This window comes from Protopterus annectens, chromosome 1.part0, assembly GCF_019279795.1.
Source record: "Protopterus annectens isolate FY-2018-M chromosome 1.part0, PAN1.0, whole genome shotgun sequence".
Classification (NCBI taxonomy): domain Eukaryota; kingdom Metazoa; phylum Chordata; order Ceratodontiformes; family Protopteridae; genus Protopterus; species Protopterus annectens.
This window is the reverse complement of record NC_056725.1, coordinates 418053123-418073357: the sequence shown is the minus strand read 5'-3', so window position 1 is coordinate 418073357 and position 20235 is coordinate 418053123. Positions and strand designations below refer to the sequence as shown.

The following is a 20235-nucleotide window of genomic DNA, read 5'->3' as shown; positions in this document are numbered from 1 at the left end:
CTTATTAATGGATCTTCTCCTTCTCTATGGCTTTGGCTTGTCATTAATAGGGTTTGCATGGAATTTCTAAAGTCTACCAACTCACTGCAGACCCCAAAAGATATGTTCCCAATTATCTCTTTCTTTCCCATCACACCTCCAATATTTGCAATCTACCTGAGGAAATTTTCTTTTGAGTTTGTTTGGGCTGCAAAAATACTTATGCAAATACTTCCAAAGATTCTAAACTGTCTACACTTTGTTGCATATTTGAGAACCCATATATTAGCACTCCCTACTAAACAGAAGGACATACGGGTGAAGTCATGTGCACTTCTTATTAGCATTCCCTACTCTCCAGGGAATCTGTCTGTTGTGAGCTTCAGCAAGCTGACAGCAACACTCTGGAAACCTGCCTCTGGGGAAACAAGGCCATGTGATACACCACAACATTGCAATGTAAACAAAGCAGTCTTAAGAAAATCTTAGCTAGTCTCCCTTTAATTACAAATCTTCCCTCTCTTGTGACTGGGCGTTAATCTGGACCTGGTTTGGAGATGGTAACTAGAGCGGAGTAGCGGCGTGCCGTTAAATGTATATTCATGGTGTCGTAGTGTGTAGTTATTTCTTCTTTTACCCCTTTCTAGCTGGAGGTGCAAGACACTTCCTGCAGCAACTGGAAGAAATAGAAGAGAGTTTACATGCTCCCCCTTCAAACAACCTCAGCAGACAAAGCTGTTTCCGTGTGAAGCATCCTAAACCAAGAATCAGTGTTCAACCAGCTAGCAAATGTATGGCCAGGACGGACTCCCTCAGTGTCTCTTGCCAAGGCATTTTTATTTTTTTTCTAGAATAATTTCTCAAGAATCTCACTTTTATTACTGATTGATGAATAAGTAATCACCAACAGAACTAATGCTCTGCTAATGGCATATGCTTATTTAATTTTGGTAGTAGTCTTGACTCTTGGAAGTTTACTGAAGTCATGTAACTTCACTGCAAGTTGCTTAAATTTTCACATGGCTGACAAACCATGTTAAAACATTTTCATTAGTTTTATGTTTAAAAACTACTTTTTAAACTTTTCTGGCACACCAGCAAATTTCTACATACCAAGTCATGTTTAAATTGGCAACTAGCCCAACCTTCTGCTGTGATATTACAAATGATAATTACAATCCTATACTGTGTTTTTAAAGCCATGCATATCCAAGCAAGCAATGAATAACAGCATGCTAGAGAAAAAAGAAGCAATTTATTTAGTAAACAGAAGCTGTATCAACATCCATATCCGTTTTCTTTCAGAAAGGTCAAATGTTACATTTGAACAATGTTAAAGTCTGCAAATATACAGAGAAAGCAGCCCTGAATTTACCACAAAGGGCTTATATTATATTATAATTCCACTTCAGGTATTCCAACTGTGATTTCAAAGAGTTCAGTCACAGTTAATGAAAGGTAGTGTCACACCCGATAAAGTGACTGAAATTTTCCAAAACAGCCATAAGTCTGAATGAATATTCTAAGCATACAGTTACAAGCAAGTGCAGCATTGTAAAGAAAAATAATCTCACTCTTATGGCTAAAGAGTGATGGTATCTCAGCTCTTTTCAGCGTGTGTGTGTGTAAGCAGTACTGTTTTGGGAAGGTCACAATTAACACACCCTAAAAATATTTCTGAGATGACTTTGGGTCTAAGAGGGGTTTCAACTTCACCCCTTAAGATCCTAAATGGATCATTTCTATGTATTTTTTTCTTTTCATGAAGGGAGCAGTAAAACTCAATTTCTGTAACACTGCAGTCTTAAGTCACCAAAATTCTGCCCTGCTGTAAACTTGTAAAGAATGTGTCCTATGCGATAATTCAGATAGTAGTATGACTGGCACACATTTTTAAAACAGCATATTAAGTACTGTTTTAGCTGGCTGATCAGCTAAGCATCCTTGTAATCTATATGGTGACAACAGATGACAAAGGGAGAACCATTTGTGTACATTTCAGACAATAATTACTCCTATCAAGAGGTGCCACATCCATAACCTTCTGAACAGTGCATCAGCTGTTTGCCTTACAGTAGTTATATTTCTAATTATGGTACAAACACTGCACTTGTTCTTCTATACAGTTACATATCAGCTTTACAACACAACAAATACATGCAGCATTCTGTGTAGACTGTTCTTTCGAGCACTATTCTCAACCAAAGACTTCTCGCAGAATCTGTACCACACACCACATGCAAAAGCTATTTTTAAAATGCTATTGCACTACATCAGTTTACACTGTGGTGTCACTACTCTCAGAGCTGTCATTAATGACCACTGTAATATCACTTGGACTGATGAGGTTACCTGGCCATCACACTTCATGCTTCTTCTCATGTATTAATGTCCCTGTGGCACCCAACTTTAACCGATTCACTGTGGACAGACAACTGGTGACAAACATGACACCTGTTCATATATACCACCCCCCAGATTGAAACTTTTAACTGTTTAATTAGTTTAATCATAAGCTCCCTCATCCTCTTCAAAGAAAAAAGAGTCTGTTGCAAGATTTTCTGACTCTTCATCATAGGAGAAGTCATCATCATCTATGTCTTCATCATCATCTTCATCATAATCTTGGCAGTCTGGAACATAATCATCATCATCATCTTCACCTTCGTAAGATGACATAACCACAGCAGTGTCTCCAACATCAGAACCTGCTGATGAAGCTCCATCAGACTTCATCCTGTGGAAGAAATACACCATTAATCTTTAACCAAAAGCAAAAAAAGTGTAAATGTATGAGAAAACACTCCGTCCCAAACACACACACACACACCCATCCACTCACATTATTCAAAGAAGATACACAAAGCAGGATATGTTCTGCAGCTATAGATCTTTAAGTGTTTTTAAATCTGGAGGCAGTGCATATGCATAGCACCCTGTGTTATATGGTGATATGTAAGTGCAACGGCTGGAACACTCCCACTAAACATGATGGTGGACTGGCCCATCTCATCTTGTACTGAATTCTTTACTGCATGTATGGAAAGAATAAAGAAAGCTGCCAAAGGAAATAGTTCTACCTGGAGATGGGCAGATCTACAAACAGATGAAGAAAACTCTCCTCATAAAATGCAAAGGAGTGGCTTATCATGCATGTCAATCAGCATGCATGTGAAAACGGGCTTTTGGGTACAGTACTGCTATAAATATTACAAAGAACCAGTCGGAGTTCAGACCATCCAACCTTCAACAGCATCCCATCTCCTGGCTCTATAGCAGAGCGAGAGAGAGAAAGAGCATGCAGAGAGACTGTGGCCTAACAGACCTTGGTTTGATTTTGACTAAGGAGTAGGCTGAATGATGGAAGAGAGGACTTTTGACAGCTTGCCTATCCTGGGAAGAGAGAATGGGATTTTTCAGGAAAGAAAAGCAGACGAAGATGGAGAGTAGGAGCTCCAGCCCAAATGCAAGTATGCCCGATTGCCTGAGGATCAATATCTGCACTACCATCATCACACTCTGAGCATGAGATGGGACTGTGGGCAAGGAATAAAAATTAGAACTGTTCAAGCATGTCATCTTAACTCAGTTCTTTTTTCCCCACTTGGTACAATTTCATCATCAGAATGAGGAAGGGTCCGGACAAGTGTTTGGGGGAAACAAAAAATTAATGTAAAAACTGTACTTTAATCAGTACTGTAATCTTATATCAAACCTTTCCAGAAGGAAATATCCCATCCCAAAGTCCTCAACAATTTTCAGAGGACTGCTCTCTCATCTTTGGTGATCTCACAATTCTCTTGATCAGATACACATCAAGAACAGCAGGAAATGAAAAGAAACTGTGTAAAAATAAATACCATAAGCCCAAATAAATCTCAAGGGAAGTCGTTCTCCTCACAAAAAAGCTGTCAAAAACACAGAAGTTTAGGAAAGTGATGCTGAAAATGTCTTTTTTTTGTTTTTCCTTTTGCAGTCTTCAGACTATCTTTCTCACTGATGTAAGTCTTTAGGCTATATGGGTTGATTACCAAAGCCTAGGAGGAAGGATATGTAATTTCTGAGCCCCTGGAGAATGGTCCTAGAAAAGCCTGTCCTGGAGAGAATAATAAACACATTATAGTTGTGCAAGTTGTACTAACCCATAGCCATAGAAGTGTGAATTCCCCACTGCTGCAGTAGCCGCACTGGCCCTCCACGCTCCTTTCTTGTGTATATAGTTACTGGTTGGGATTTAACCTTTGACAGTTTTTATATCTTTTTGAATTTCAGGATGAGTATGCTCTCTCTCTTTAATGACAACAAACTGTTGAAGAAAGCTTCACTCTGACTGCTGATTTCCCTCCACAGGGTTGACTAATCAGCAGTCACAGTGAAGTTATGGGAGGGACTCACAGCTTTTGATCTTGCCAGTTGATGTGTCCTGGGCAGAACACAAGTAAGGAAAACCTGCAAAAGCTCTGGGAAAGCATCTATCTAGTAGTGTTTGTGAACAGAAGACCAGGTGGCAGCTTCTAAAATGGATTCAGAATTTAAGCCTTTGAAGTAGGCTTAAAAAGAAGAGACAGCTCTGGTGGAGTGGGCTTTCATCTGTCCTTGAAGGGATTTTCAATTGAAGGAGTAACAAAAAGAAAAGAAAAGGAATGGGAAAACTATCAGGCACGGTCAGTCTGGAAACTGTTATATCGAACTTCTTTCCTTCACAGGCGATACAAAGTTGTTAGGATTTTCTGAATTTTTTTTTTTTTTTGTCATTTCAAGATGCACCCTTGTATGTCTGTGCACTTTCAGTACGTTAAGAATTATTTTTCCTCTATTTTCAGGATTGTGAAAGAAGGCATGAAGCTGGACAGATTAATTCAGAAATAACTATGTAACCATTTTAGACATAAAGGAAGGATTAGTTCTGACGTTGACCCTGTCTTTGTGGAAGACCAAGAAAGGAATGAAAGACATGAGGGCTTGTAGCTCAAACTTTTTAGCTGAGGCTAAGACAGCTTAAAAATACTGTTTTCCAAGTTAAGAATTTAACAGAAGCTGAAGCAACAAGTTCAAAAGGAGATACAATTAGCTTTTCCAGAACATAATACAGGTCCCAAAGGTGGAGGAATTGGCTTCCTACGAGACCTGATGTGGAGGATGCCTTTAAGGAAATGTTAGACTACACAGAATGAAGAAAGAGGATCAGCAGGTAGACAAACTGAAATGGCTGACAAATACACTTTAATGAAAGTGAATGCTAAGCCTGAGTAGCTTAGACGAATATTTACGACTCAGAGAGACCCGCAATTGAAATAGGTCCTGATCTCTGTTGTGGCACATTATACAACATATTTTCCATTCAGAAACATAAGATTGTCTAGTAGGTTTCTTTGGTTCCTTTAAAACCTGAAGCACATTGTCAGAATAATGATGCCAGACAGGAATCAAAATCCTACCATCTAGATCATCTGTTTTGAAGAAACGAGAAGGCTTCTAATGATCTTGGGTACAAAGGATTTACAAACAGTTTCTAGATTTGTCTTCAGGACCTAAACAGAACAAAACAAAGAGAACGTTTACCTTTAGGGAATTTGAGGACTGCAATCACATCTTCCCTTTTACTAGCATAAAAAATAGTTTTTACAAAAATTCAAAAGTACAGGCTGGATTTGACCATATGGTAAACAGATACCAGAGTTGATGAGATCTTCATTCCCACCCTGGCAACAAGAAAGTTCTAAGGGTTTTGATGCCCACACATCCCTAAGTACTAGCACATAGTCTCATGCAAAAGGCAGATGAATAGCACTACATGAAGGTGGCTAAGCTTTTGTAGACTAGCTGGATTTACACTATCCTTGGTAGGATATGTCCCATAAGTAAGGAATCCTGGAACAGTGATATAACTCTGATAACATATTTTTGATGCAATACCCTTTGGCTACTAGTTGTGTTAAGTACAAGGATTTCCTGATTGCAATTGTCATGTGATGATCAAAGGAGAAGGACCTATCAAATCAAGTGCCCAGATCCTCAACTACCTTTTCATTTAGTAAGGGAATGTTATTTATACTGTACATCATGGGTAATTGCTACACTACGTGTGTTTAGCGTTCAATTTATGCCCACTGTCTGTGTACCATGTATCAAAAAGGGTACGTTTTTTCCTGAAGGGTACAAATACCTGAGAAGGTTTTGATAATTACACTCAATATTTATCTGTGAACGTGGGTAAACAGAGGTCCTGTTTACGAGTTCTGAGATCACAGAAGTAGATCCTTAACAGAAGAGGACCAAATACAGGCCTGTGGGGGGATTCTACTGTTAAACTTAGCACAATTTGAATAGGCACCTGCTACATGAAAGCAGAGTTGTGTAAGGTCCTACCATAACAGTAGATGTCCTACTTCAAATTGCTGCAGTATTTTTTTACATTTGTGATAATCTGCTAAAGACAACTTAATGTCTGGCCAGCATACCAAAGCCTTTGCACCTTCCCGAAGTCATTCATCAGATGTATGTCCTACACACAAGGTGTAAGCTATATAGGTGACATACGAATGCCTATCCTCAAAACTGAAGTGTCCCAGGAGAGCTAGAGCAACCCCAGAGAAACAGTAACTTACCCATTCCAGGAAGGGCAATATAAGGAGATAATTTAAGAGGAAACCCCTTGGCCAGCAGCAGGGCAACAGAAAAATAAAAAAGTGGGTAGGAAGGAGGGAACAAATACTGCAACAGTGACAAGTAGGACATCTAATGTTATAAGATCTTACGCAATTGTACTATCTCCTTCCTCATTACTGTTGCAGTACTCTTTATATTCGGGAGTTTACAAAAGCTACTGAAAAGTATGGGAGGAGGAAGGCAGAGAAGAATCGTCTAAAAACCCATGAAGGATAGATAGCCCTGAAAAATCCTTTCTTGGACCTGGAAATGACATCCAACTTATGTTTGGTAAAAGTGTAAACAGAAGACCAATTAGAAGCTTCCAGGATGAATCTAGTATCCAGACCCTTGAAAAAAGTAACAGAAGAGGCAACTGACCTGGTAGAATGAGCACGAACTGAAGAGGAAAGCTGCTTACCATGAAAAGAACAACAAGAAAGCTAGGAGGGGTGTAGTTCAAAGAAGTAAGACGCCCCCAAAGCAGACTATTAGGTGACGGCTTACAGCAGAGGGAAAGAGACAAACAGGAGCAAAGGAAGAAAACAGGGAAAGGAGGGATGGAAGAAATACTACAACAGTGATCAGGAAGACATCACTGTTGAAGTATTCTTAACATATGGGTGATTTCCAGAACTGAAGAAGGTAGAGAATAGGGAAATTAGCTAAAGGGAGGATAAGCGGTCCAGGAAACCAGGTAGGACAGACGTATCAAAGGTAGCCATCGATCTTGAAAAGCAATCTTGTAATGCTTGGTGAATGTGTGCACAGAGGACCAAGTGGTTGCTTCCAAGATGGACCTGGCATCTACACCCTTGGGGATTGCCCTAGAGGAGGCCACCACAATAGTGGTGTGTTCTCTTGAGCAGAAAGACAATGGTTTTCCATACTGTGTATAGATATCCAAAAAGCAATGGTTTGCTTAGAGGCAAGATGGTCCAGTTTGGAATCCATGAAGAAGACAAAAAGTTGATCAGTTTTTCTAGAAGTTTTTGTTTTGTCCAAGTGAAATCTTAGCTGCCCGTGAACGTTTAGTGAGTGGAGAATTTTTTCCCTATCACCCTGGGGATTAGGGAAAAAGGTAGGCAGCTCGATGGGCTTGGTAAAGGGACATCTCATGCACTACTTTGGGTATGAATGCTGGATTGGCCTGGAGAGTCACCTTATAGTTGTGGAAAATGAGAAAGCGTGGAATAACCACTGGATCCTGAAGTTCAGACACTCTACTAACAGAGGTAACAGCCAGCAGAAGTTTAAACTTCCAGTTGCAGAATTTTAAAGTGGCAGAAGCTGTTGGCTCAAAAGGGGGCAAAGTAATTTCTTCCAGCAGAAACTTTGGATACCAGGGTGGAGGAATACGTTTCCTAGGTGGCCTAAGGTGTAGGACATCCTCTCAAGAAATGTTTGTTCTCTGTTCTGGACATAAGGGGAGGATCAAGAGGCAAGCAGGCATTAATGGCAGACACATGGGCTTTAATGGAAGATTAGGTCAGATCAGAGTGTAATAATTTGCACAGATATCCAAGGACAGCAGGAATATCTGACAGGAATGGGTCCTGACTGTGCTTGAAGCACTAAATTGAAAATCTTTTCCACTGAGGTGTATATGATTTTCTGGAGGTACGTTTTTTGCTTTCCTGTAGAACATGTACCACCTCTTCAGAGGAGGGAAGTCTTTTAGGTATCAGAGCCCTATCATCCGGAGAGTAAGAAAGAGACAGGCTAGATCTGAATGGAGAAGCAGAACTTGCTGCTGACTGACCAGGTCTGGCTGAAACAACTGCAATAATATAAAACCAATAAGTATCAGCTCCCAGGTATCGAGGACATTTTATTAGATATTAAATTATTTACCAGGAAATTGAACTTACTTCACATGTTTAAGGAAGGGAATAGAAATTATAAAGGAGATACACTTAAAAAGGCTAGTACTTATAACCCCCCCCCCTCTACATCATGACATACAAAATTTTGAAAGATGCGTCACAGGTTTAATAAGAGAAGGATACAAAAAGCACAAAGTTATTGAGTACAACTTAACCAAGGAAGAAAATACTTTGTTGCATGAACTAAGTGACAATGCTAATTTACGTATCATGAAACCAGATAAGGGTGGGGAGGGGGGTGGTTTTGATGGATACATGGGACTATATCAAGAGAATGTGTGATATACTGGACAAAGATAATAGATATGTTCTAGTGTCCAGAAATGAGGTGAACATTTCCTATAGGAAAATAGATATGATCCTCGAGGATAATTTATTACAAGGACTCATTGATACAGAGCTATACAACTTTAAGAGTTTTGAAACCAGTCATACCCGTTATCTTTGGTATACCCAAGATACACAAAGATATTGAGAATCCCCCCCTAAGACCCATTGTGTCCTCACACGGCTCAAAAACACAACCCTTGGCAATTTATGTTGATCTAAAGCTGAAAGGATTTTATAAAGTATCCCCACATCCTAACAGATTCTTGGGACTTTCTTAGTAAAATAGGTTCTAATATTTACAGGGACAACACAATTTTCATTACTGTGGATGTTAAAGATTTATGTTCAGTAATTCCACACAATGTAGGGTTAAGAGTGGTTTGAAAGAATGGTTGCAGACATGCAAATTGTAAAACCGGATGAATTTAAACTAGTTGTAGAAAACATGAAATTGGTACTGAAATATAATTCTATTTACTTCCAAGGGGATTTATACCATCAATTAGACGGTGTCGCTATGGTTTCAGCCTGTGCACCCACTTATGCAAATATTATTATGTTGTACTGGGAAAAATAAGAAGTTATGTACCTACCATAACGTTCCATGTTAGTTGTCTTCTCTCGCCTTCTTTCTTGCTTGATGGGTTCGGGGCCGATCCCTCGGCTCCGACTCGGCACTTGCTAAGCTCGAGAGTCACTTTTACCAGCTCGAGGCAGCCCCATATCCCATGATGCAAGGCGGTAAGTACCCAGATCTCGTTTGCTAACAAAGGGCAATAGCACCAAGCATAAAATACTTCCCAAAGGAAGAAAGAAAACTTACAGATGGAAAAAGGACCAGGTCTGAATGGTCTTCAGCATAACAGTTTCTTATACAAGGTTTGTCCAGGCCAGGGGGAAGGAGGGAGGGTCGCAAGAAAGAAGGCGAGAGAAGACAACTAACATGGAACGTTATGGTAGGTACATAACTTCTTAATGTTAAGTTGTCAATCTCGCCTTCATTCTTGCTTGATGGGACCGCGTCCCTAGCACCTCTATCCTGGGTGGCTCAATGGAACAAACTCTTGAGGACTGTAGAGCCAAAACTGGCTCTGTCCCTGGAGGCCAAGTCCAATTTGTAATGGGAAACAAAAGTGTGAGGAGTAGCCCAAGTGGCCGCTGCACAAATAGTGTCCAAAGGAAGTCTAGCTTGAAAGGCTGTAGAAGTAGCTAAGCTCCTAGTTGAATGTGCTTTAGGTTTTGAGCACAGCTGTTTTCCCCTGAGCGTATAAATTTCCGAGATGACCGAAGAAAGCCATCTGGACAAGGTCACTTTAGAAACAGGAAGGCCTTTTTTATTATCCGCATAGGAAACAAAATTTTTTTTTGTTCTGTCCAAATAATATCTAAGTTGACGGTGGACATCAAGATAATGTAGCTTTTGTTCAGCTCTATCTGAATAGTTAGGAAAAATACAGGGAGATCAATGGATTGATTCAGATTGTTCTTTGAAGCGACCTTAGGTAAAAAGGATGGATTAGTTCTCAAAGATACTCTGTCTTTGTGAAAAACCAAATAGGGGGGTCGAACCGAAAGAGCATGAAGTTCAGACACCCTCCTGGCAGATGTAATAGCCACTAGGAATAAAGTTTTCCAAGAAAGATATTTCAGGGAACAAGAAGCAGCTGGCTCGAAGGGGGGAAGAATCAAGGATGTCAGCACTAAATTTAGATCCCACTGAGGAGGAGGATTCCTGATTGGAGGCTTTAGTAGGAAAATTCCTTTCAAGAAGGCCCTGCAGAGCCTATGGGACATAATATTATGATCTGCTATCCCGACATGAAAATTAGAAATAGCAGCCAATTGAACTCTGACTGTGGAAGAAGAGGAGCCTGCATGAAAAATCTCTGCTAAGAAGTCCAGGACTGCCTGAACAGGGGCAGTAAAAGGATCAATATTTTGGGCCTTAGCCCAATAAGAGAAACGTTTCCATTTGCTTGTATAAATCCTCCTGGTAGAGGATTTTAGCGAAGCTACTATGATGTCTCTAACTGGGTTAGAGATCAACGGAAGCCTGGCTAAGGAAGGAAGTGGAGCAACCATGCTGTGAGGTTGAGAGAAGGGATTGACCGGTGCAGCTGACCCGATTGGTGAATCAGAAGGTCTGGCACTGGGTCCAGATGCCACGGCTGCACCAAAAGGTGATGATGGAGGAACGGGAACCAAACTTGTCGAGGCCAGTAAGGGGCAATGAGAATCAATTTAGCTCTCAAAACGGTAGCTTTCTGGATCACCTGAGGGATCAGAGGAAATGGAGGGAAGGCATAAAGAAGTCCCTGGGGCCAATCCTGGGTCAGAGCGTCTCTGGGGATGGCCTGATAGAGGGAAGAGGCTGAACAAGTCTGGACATTCGCTGTTTTGGGGTGTAGCAAAAAGATCGCAACATGGACGACCCCATTCCAGAAAAATCTCTTCCGCTATAGATTGCTTGAGAGACCACTCGTGAGGCATGAGTATAGCTCTGCTCAATCTGTCCGCTATAATGTTGGTTTTCCCAGGGATATGCGTTGCTACCAGAAACCGATGAGAGGAGATCGCCCATTGCCATAGTCTGAGCGCTTCTCGACACAAGGGGTAGGACTTGGTTCCGCCCTGTTTGTTGATATACCAAACTACAGACATGTTGTCTGTGTGGACTGCAATTGTCCCGACGGGAAGAAAGTCGTTGAGGGCTTGCAACGTTAAAAGCACTGCTCTCATCTCCAGGACATTTATGTGCAGATGGTACTCGAACGGCTGCCACGTCCCATGAAACATCCTGCCCTGATAATGACCCCCCCACCCGATCAGGGAGGCATCCGTGGTGACAGTGGCTACCGGGGATGGGGGTACAAAGTACCTGCCTTGGTGAACCTGAGACGATGTGATCCACCAAGCAAGATGCTCTTTGCATGTCTGTGTCACCAGAATCTGGTGACGCATTGGAAGTTGCTGGTATGACCACTGTGTGAACAGCATCCACTGAAGAAGGCGCATGTAGAATCGAGCCAGGGGAAGAAGAGTAATGGCCGCAGCCATGAGACCTAATACCTTTAGAACCATTCTGGCCTGTATTTTCTTGCTGGCCAGAATGATCCTGACATGAGTCTGAATGTCTGAAACTCTTTGTTCTGTAAGGGTAGCTGACATCCGAACAGTGTTTAAGTTTGCGCCTATGAAGGTAATAGACTGGCAGGGCGATAAGGATGACTTTTGAAGTTGATTGAGATGCCCAAATGAGAACAAAGGTCTATTGTGTAATCCCTGGCTTGTATAAGCTGATGCCTGGTGGTGGCTGACAGGAGCCAGTCGTCGAGATACGGAAACACCTGGAATCCTTGACGTCTCAGGTGAGCCGTGACCACTGCCATGCATTTGGTGAACACTCTGGGGCTGTAGTGAGACCAAAGGGCAGGGCTCTGAACTGGAAATGACTGGACCCCAGCCGAAGCGGAGAAATCTCCTGGAGCGTCTGTGAATTTTGATGTGATAGTACGCATCCTGAAGATCTATTGAGCACATCCAGTTGTCCTTCTGTAAGAAGGGCAGAATTGACTGAAGAGTGACCATTCGAATCTTGTCTTCCTGACAGACTTGTTGAGTCTGCTGAGATCCAATATTGGTCTCCAGTCTCCCGTCTTTTGGGGACCAAAAGAACCTTGAGTAGATTCCGGCTCTGAATGGTCTATTGTAACTGGCTGAATGGCTCTTTTGCAGTAGTTTTGCGATTTCTGACTCTGCAATCTCCCTTAGACCGGGTGGTACATCTGGAAGGGAACTTGAGGGAAGGGACTTTCCTCGAAAGGAATTATGTAACCCTTGGATATGATCGACTGTACCCATCTGTCTTGAGTGAGGGAATGCCAGGCTTCTGGGTACAGTGATAATCTTCCCGACTGCCTCCAAGGAGGGACAGCCGGGCAACACCTCAGGGATGCTGAAAGGGCTTGTCAGAGAGAGGCTCCCTGTTTCCCTGGTTCTTGGACCCCTCTGTCTCTAGAGCGGCGTCTGTTGTTGTTACCCCTCTGCCTCTAGGGGTAAACTGACCACGTGAATCGGCGTGACTCCTTGGGATTTACGGAACCACATCTTCCCCCTTCTGTCCTTTGGGATAAGGTCTAGAAGGGGTGGAAAACGGACTCCAACAGCAGAAAGAGTCTTGCCGTCCTGCTCGCACCTGGTCAAGGTTTCCTTCACCTGAGGGCCAAACAAAGCTGACCCATCAAAGGGAGAATTTGTGAAGGACGCCTTAAAGGGATCCGCAAAATCACATAGCCGCATCCAAGCTTGGCGTCTAAGAGCCACACCTGTACCTGCGGCTCTACTCGCTCCATCCGCAGCATAAGATATTAGCCGCATGGAGGAGTTTGCAATGGAATTGAGGGTTCCTAGCTGCGAAGCAATTTTTTCTTGAGCCCCTGCAGCTGTAGGATCCTGAACTACTTCTCCCAGCTCCTTCAGGATATCTCTCTGGAGTCTGGTGAAGTGACATAGATAATTCAGCGAACGCATAGCAAAGGTCGCTGAGGAAAACATCCGCTTACCGTACCTATCCATGGTCCTAGAGTCCTTATTAGGAGGATGGACGGGCACGGAAGGATCTGCAAGTTCCTTTTTGGTGGCCGCAGCCACCACCATGGCATCAGCGGGGACACCCTTAGTAAGGAATTGTTTGTCACTTGGGGCAGTGATAAATTTTGAAGGCCTCCTAGGGACTGGCTCTACAGAGTCAGGAGCTGCCCACGCCGTGCAATAACCTGCATAAGGGGGTCGAAGGCGGAGACACCCAGGAGGTGGAGGGCCGAGATCCAAACGCCTCTAGGTATACTGACTCATCCTCAGAGGGATTGTTGGTGGGCCAGTTTCCCCTCTGTTTCAGAAGTTCTAGGATGTCTGAGAAGGAGACATCCTCAGAGGGGATCTAGGGATCCCTCTGACTCATCAAAGTCAGTATCCAAGTGACAGACTCGGGGAGTCTACATGCTTCCTCTTACAAGTCCTCTTCCTAGGAGGATCTCCCGAAACATCAGGAGAATCCTCGGAAGAGGGGAAATTCCCAATGGGGAAACCTGAGGCGGAGGATCTCTGGGTCCTGTAGCAAGAGAAGTGGCAGAGATGTCAACAGGTACTATAGAGGGAGGAGCTACGGGAACAGACTGCTGACTGATACCAGTGGCCAGTACACTCTTCATCACCTCGAATGCTCCCTCCCAGGCAGGTCCGAGAGAACCCACTCAAGAGCTAGGAACTCCAGGGACCACCGAAAGGGAAGTCTCCGAGGCAGATGTCGGAGCCGAGCTCACCAAGGCCGAGGCTCCAAGGGGAAGAGCGGGTTCGGACAAGGGTCCGATGCCACTCACCCCTCGGAGGAGACCATGGAAGCCCGACCACCGAATCCCTCTAAGGAAGGTCTCAAGAGGAGATAAGAGTAGAGGCTGAAGGAACAGAAGGGGGTATCCGTCCTCCAGCCGTAGCAGTAACCATTCCCGAAGACTCCAACTCCAAGCTCTGGGGTAGAGTTGAAGGAGGAACTGTAACGGGGTGTGGACCAACAGTCGTCTGTTGAGACGGACTGTGTAACATTTGGGCCAGTACCTGTGACTTAAGTAATCTACTGACCACTCTCTCTAGGTCATGATCTGACAACCTGGACGACCTTGAAGATCGGCTCCGATGGCTCCGTTCCGATAGAAGAGGTGAAGCCGGAGCCGAAAGTATCGGCTCCAAGGAAGGAGACCTCGACCTCTTCCTGGAATGAGCCATCGGAGCCGATACTATAGATCCTGTCGGAGCCGACCTCTCGGAGCCGACAGGAAGCCTCGATGTATCGGCTCCAATGGGGATAAATCTGACTAAAATAAAATAGAAAAGACAGGGATTTTCTGTCACAAAAGGTAAAAAATTAACTACTAACTAACAATTAAGGGTTTTTTTGAAGAAAAGAGGCTTAATATTCATAAATAGAATCACTTACCAGGAGCTGGTAAAAGGAGGACCTCATAAGCGAAGCGGCAAACGAGATCTGGGTACTTACCGCCTTGCATCATGGGATATGGGGCTGCCTCGAGCTGGTAAAAGTGACTCTCGAGCTTAGCAAGTGCCGAGTCGGAGCCGAGGGATCGGCTCCGAACCCATCAAGCAAGAATGAAGGCGAGATTGACAACTTAACATCAATATATTTTTAACTCTATATTTAGCCAACATATTACAGGTTATTACAGATTTTTGAATGACATTTTTATTCTATGGGAAGGGCCAGAAGAGGAGATTATTAATTTTATGGACTACATCAATAACAGTACAGATTTTTTAAAATTTACATCTGATATTGGTTTAGAGGAAACATTATCTTCATGTGAAACTTACAAAAGACCATATCAATAATAAATACAAATCCAGAATTTATAGAAAGGACTGTTATTCAAACTCTTACCTACACTTTCAGAGAGACCATCCCTACCATTTCAAAAAGAACATAGTAAAAGGAGAGATGATTAGGGCAGCGAGAATTACCTCTGACACAGGCGATTTGATCAACGAAATGGAGATACTCCAAAAAATGTTTAGAGAAAGGGGGTACCCGGATAATGTGATTCAACCTATTAAAAAACTTGTATATGACAAATGGGGTACATATTACACACCCCTACTTACCAATAGTGGAATTATTAGTGGTGATAAAGAGACAAGCCGTAACAATGGTAAGGACAACCAGCTACCCTATTTGATTTTAACACATTACCAAGGTGGTAGTTGGATAAGGAAACGTATAAATGAAACCTGGGAGTTGTTTAATAGAATACCCACTAGAGCAGATGTGTTCCAACAACCACTTAGGTATAGTTTTAGAAGAAACAAGAATTTGAAAAATATCTTTGAGAAAAAGAAAAATACAACTAAGTTGATAGGAGGAGATAGTGCCAAGTTCGGCACATTTAAATGTGGCAGATGTGCACAATGCCCTTTCATAGGAGGAACGAAGAATTTAGAGATTCCCAGTATAAATGTGACCCTAGTAGGAAACAAGTATTATAGTTGTTATACAAAAGGGATTGTTTGTTTATGCTACTGCAAGAAATGTTGGAAATATTATATTGGCAAAACTGAACGAAACCTGAGAACACGTATATATGAGCATATACGAGACATTACTAAAAAGAATGATAACAATGCAGTGTTTAAACATACTAGGATGTGTAATGAGGCTGATTTCAAGTTTTGGATATTGGAAGAGGTAGGGTTGCACGAGAGAGGTGGAGACTGGGAAACCAAATTGGAGTTTAGAGAGATGATTTGGCAGCTAAGGTTAGATGCATGTGGGATTTATGGTTTAAATGACCACATTTCCATTAGCCCAGCCCTCAAGATTCTTGCAGAAGATCCTAAACGGCACCAATAGGGACTTTATTTTATTGCCACCTTGAGTATAAATATATATATATATATATATATATATACACACATTTTTTTATACAGTCTATACATTTCATAAATTTTACATACAATTTTTATATTATAATATTACTTGTGGTTATACATCACTGATTATAAGTTTTTTATGATTGGATAACATATACTGGCTTTTCTACATTATACATTCTTTTATTTATATATATATATTTCTTTATATGTAATGTAATATAAATTTTATATATTATTCCAATACAATTTTATAGTTGTTTTAATATATGGATTGATTTATTCATGTATTTATTATACTTAACAAATTTATTTTGTGTGCTACTTGCTGTTTTAACATTACTGTTACAGTTGTACTGATATAATATATTTAATGGAGGATTTACAATAATGTATATTCTCACACAACTGTTTGTTAATTCCACATATATTTACTTTCCTTGTTTAACCTATTTTAAGAGTCTTATCCCTGTACTTATGAATGTTTTTAAATGGTTGGAATTACAAACATTTTTTTATACTGCATCACCAAAGGTTGAGATTTGCAGAAATTAAATGACCAGAAATTAGTTAATTAATTAAACAATTATTCAATGAATTGCACATGTATTTAAGATGAGTTTACATTGTCTGAACAGATTCTGAAGTCGTCTCCGTGCAGGAGATGAAAGCGCTTAATCTGTTTGTGTATGTGGTCGTCTATTTATTTAAATAAACTCTGGTTTTATTTGGACCTGTGGATTATTTCCTGTACCAAGGAAGTATTGGTGATTGAATATACGGAGGAGAGCCTTTTACTGATGCTGGATTAGACGCATTGGTGTTTGTGGTTGTAAAACCAATAAGTATCAGCTCCCAAGGAGTGAACGCTCGGTACACCCCACACAATCCAGCAATAAAAATAAGTAGAAAACACAGGTATCGGAGCGAAACACAGCTGTCATAGTTCAAGCACATCCAAAAAGGACAAGTCAATCCAGCATCAATTCTTTTACTGAACCAACAGAGCAAGTTTGGTAAGCGCTTTCACCCAACAGGGCTTCATCAGACCATAAATCCTCACTCATGAATACTCATTATATACACAAAAAGGCGCCAAACGAAACCTTAAAATTTTAAAAATTAAAGTGACAGCCCCCCCATATATATAAAAACATACAAGTGCAACAGGTAAAAATATATAAACATGTACTAATATAAGCACATACAGTCCAGTCGCTATAAAAATATTTATAAAAACTGTTTATAAATAAGTATTTACAAAAAGTATTTATAAAGAATGTTCAAGACATTTTTAAATATATAATACTCAGTTACATACACATATTCATACTACTACCTAAGGCCTCTAGACTTTAAGAATGGTTTCAGGGGTACCTTGTCATTGAGGCCTAGATACAAATCTGCCCTGAACCCAATTATCCATCTGGCCTCCTGTGTTTCAGTTCGATTCCTAATGTCACCACCTCTAGAGCTAGTAGACAATAACTTAATGACCCTGAAGGTAAACATATGCATATCACCTCTAACACGTTTAGAGAGTGCATTAACAGTGGACTTGATCTTAATCCGATATAGGTGCTCATGTATCCTATCTCTAAGTCTCCCGACTGTCTTACCGACATATCATCTTTCACATGCTGTGCAAGTAGTAAGATAAACCTCATGTTCAGACAGACAGCAGAGACATGAAAATCATAACTAACACCATTCAGAGGGTGTGTGAAGCTACCCCTGGAATCTATTAAGTGACAAAAATTGCATCGCTTACCTGCCTGGCATATCATGATCATTCCCCCTCCCCTGACATTTGGGATAACACAACAATTTTGTCAGGTTAGATCTATTTTTATAGACAAAACATGGGGTGTCTCCTACTACCTTCCCTTATACTGGGATCCACTGTCAACACCTCCCAGTGTGACCTAATAACATCTTTAACATTACACACATCCTTAATGTAAAAGAGGAGTATCTTAACACTATTATACTCAACTTGAGCTTCTGAGCGCTCTGATTCTCCCTGGTTAGTGTTGGTCTCCATAAAATCTGAAAAATAGGGGGTGGCCACACCACCTCTCAAAGTGGATAACCCACTGATCCCCTTCTCAATCTCCTCACTTTTATATGCCCTTAACCTAAACCTCTCACAGAGGTCATGCAACTCAATGATAAAACTCTCTTGGGAAGGATTATATCGGGATGCCCTCATAACTTGACCTCTGACCACATTCCCAAACACGTATCCTGGGTGCATGCTATGTTAATGCACTCTCTAAACATGTGTTAGAGAGAGGTGATATGCATATGTTTACCTTCAGGGTCATTGAGGTATTATCGATTAGCTCTAGAGGTGGCGACAGTAGGAATCTAACTGAAACACAGGAGGCCACATGGATAATTAGGTTCAGGGCAGATTTGTATCCAGGCCTCAATGACAAGGTACCCCTGAAACCACTCAAAGTCTATAAGTCTTAGGGAGTAGTATGAATATGTGTATGTAGTTATGAGTACTATATATTTAAAAATTAACATTTTTTATAAATACTTTTTTTATAAACAGTTTTTATAAATATTTTTGTATGGTTGCAGTGAGTGGTCTGTATGTGCTTATATTAGTACATGTTTACATATTTTTTACCTGTTGCACTTGTATGTTTTTATATAAATAGGGGGGCTGTCACTTTAACTTTTTAAATTTTAAGGTTAAGTTTGGCGCCTTTATGTGTATATAATGAGTATTCATGAGTGAGGATTTATGGTCTGATGAAGCCCTGTTGGGTGAAAGCACTTACCAAACTTGTTCTGTTGGTTCAGTAAAAGAATTGATGCTGGACTGACTTGTCCTTTTTGGATGTGCTTGGAGTATAACAGCTGTGTTTCACTCGGATACCTGTTTTCTCTACTTATTTTTATTGCTGGATTGTGTGGGGTGTATGGAGCGTTCACTCCTTGTGAGCTGCTACTTATTGGTTTTACTTTTTATTGCTGCTACTACTCGCAAGGAGGCATGGCTGGATGGGATAGAGGCTCTATTGAGCTGCCTTATGTGCCTACAACTGCTAGTGAAAGTTCATTGTGTGTGGATCGTTTCCTAAACTGTGTTTCTGGGACTGTAAATCCGCTGTTGCTTTATGAGGCGGCTAGCGATGAGGTCATGGATGTGTCTGAAGTGGCGTTTGATCGAGCAGAATTATGCTCAGCCATTGAGAAACTGGAAGCTGATTTATTGAAGCTGAAAAGGCTTCGAACCCAGCGGCAACATTTCGAGGTTTGTCTGCAGAGGAGGATTGTACCGAGAGGACTTAGGGTCCTGAAGATGCCAAAAACAGGGACTATGTATCCGGAACTTCTATACAGATGACAGCAGTTGAACACTGAGGTAAGCCTTAAATATATGGCTCTCCTCAATGAATTTTTTATGCCTGAAGAGGATACTCTACGTGTCTCGGTAAAGAATCAGCAAAAGTTATTGAATGACCGATTCCCAAGAGAAGCAGTGGATATAGTGGTTGCGTCATTGACAGACAATGTGTTACTACATGAGAAGCTTTTATTTGAACAGAAACGCCATAAGCTTCAAAGGGACATTAGAGACTTTAGATCTGGCCAGGTCTTTACATGGCTTAGAACTGATGTTGTGAGTCGCAACACTGTTAACAGGACTGTAGGGTCTGAGGGTATACAGAATGTCAGTGTCCCTGACAAAGGGAGGTTACAATTTGATGAAGGTCAAAATGTTGTAGATAATAATTGTAGTAACAATTGTGACTGTTGACAATATACGAGTGAGTGCAAGTGAATCGACAGCTGATAACGTAGTTTTAGTGGAATTAGCAGGACTTTCGGGTTTGACGACTGGTAAAACTGCTGAAACCACTATTTCAGGGAAAGAATATAAAATTAATGAACTCAATGTTCGAAGGAAAGTGTTTAATTATACTGATCAAGTTAA

The 20235-nt window shown here is 41.3% G+C and overlaps 1 protein-coding gene across 2 annotated transcripts in view; it reads right to left on the bottom strand.

The window, feature by feature from the left end:
- Positions 1–1215: 1215 nt before the first annotated feature.
- The window catches only part of CUL9 (cullin 9), a 2881018-nt gene continuing 2861998 nt past the window's right edge, over positions 1216–20235 (bottom strand). For both annotated transcript variants that reach the window (XM_044060287.1, XM_044060293.1), the window contains exon 41: positions 1216–2716. In XM_044060287.1, the coding sequence (XP_043916222.1) occupies positions 2485–2716 (232 nt within the window). In that variant the 3' untranslated portion in view covers positions 1216–2484. The remainder of the gene's footprint in view (positions 2717–20235) is intronic.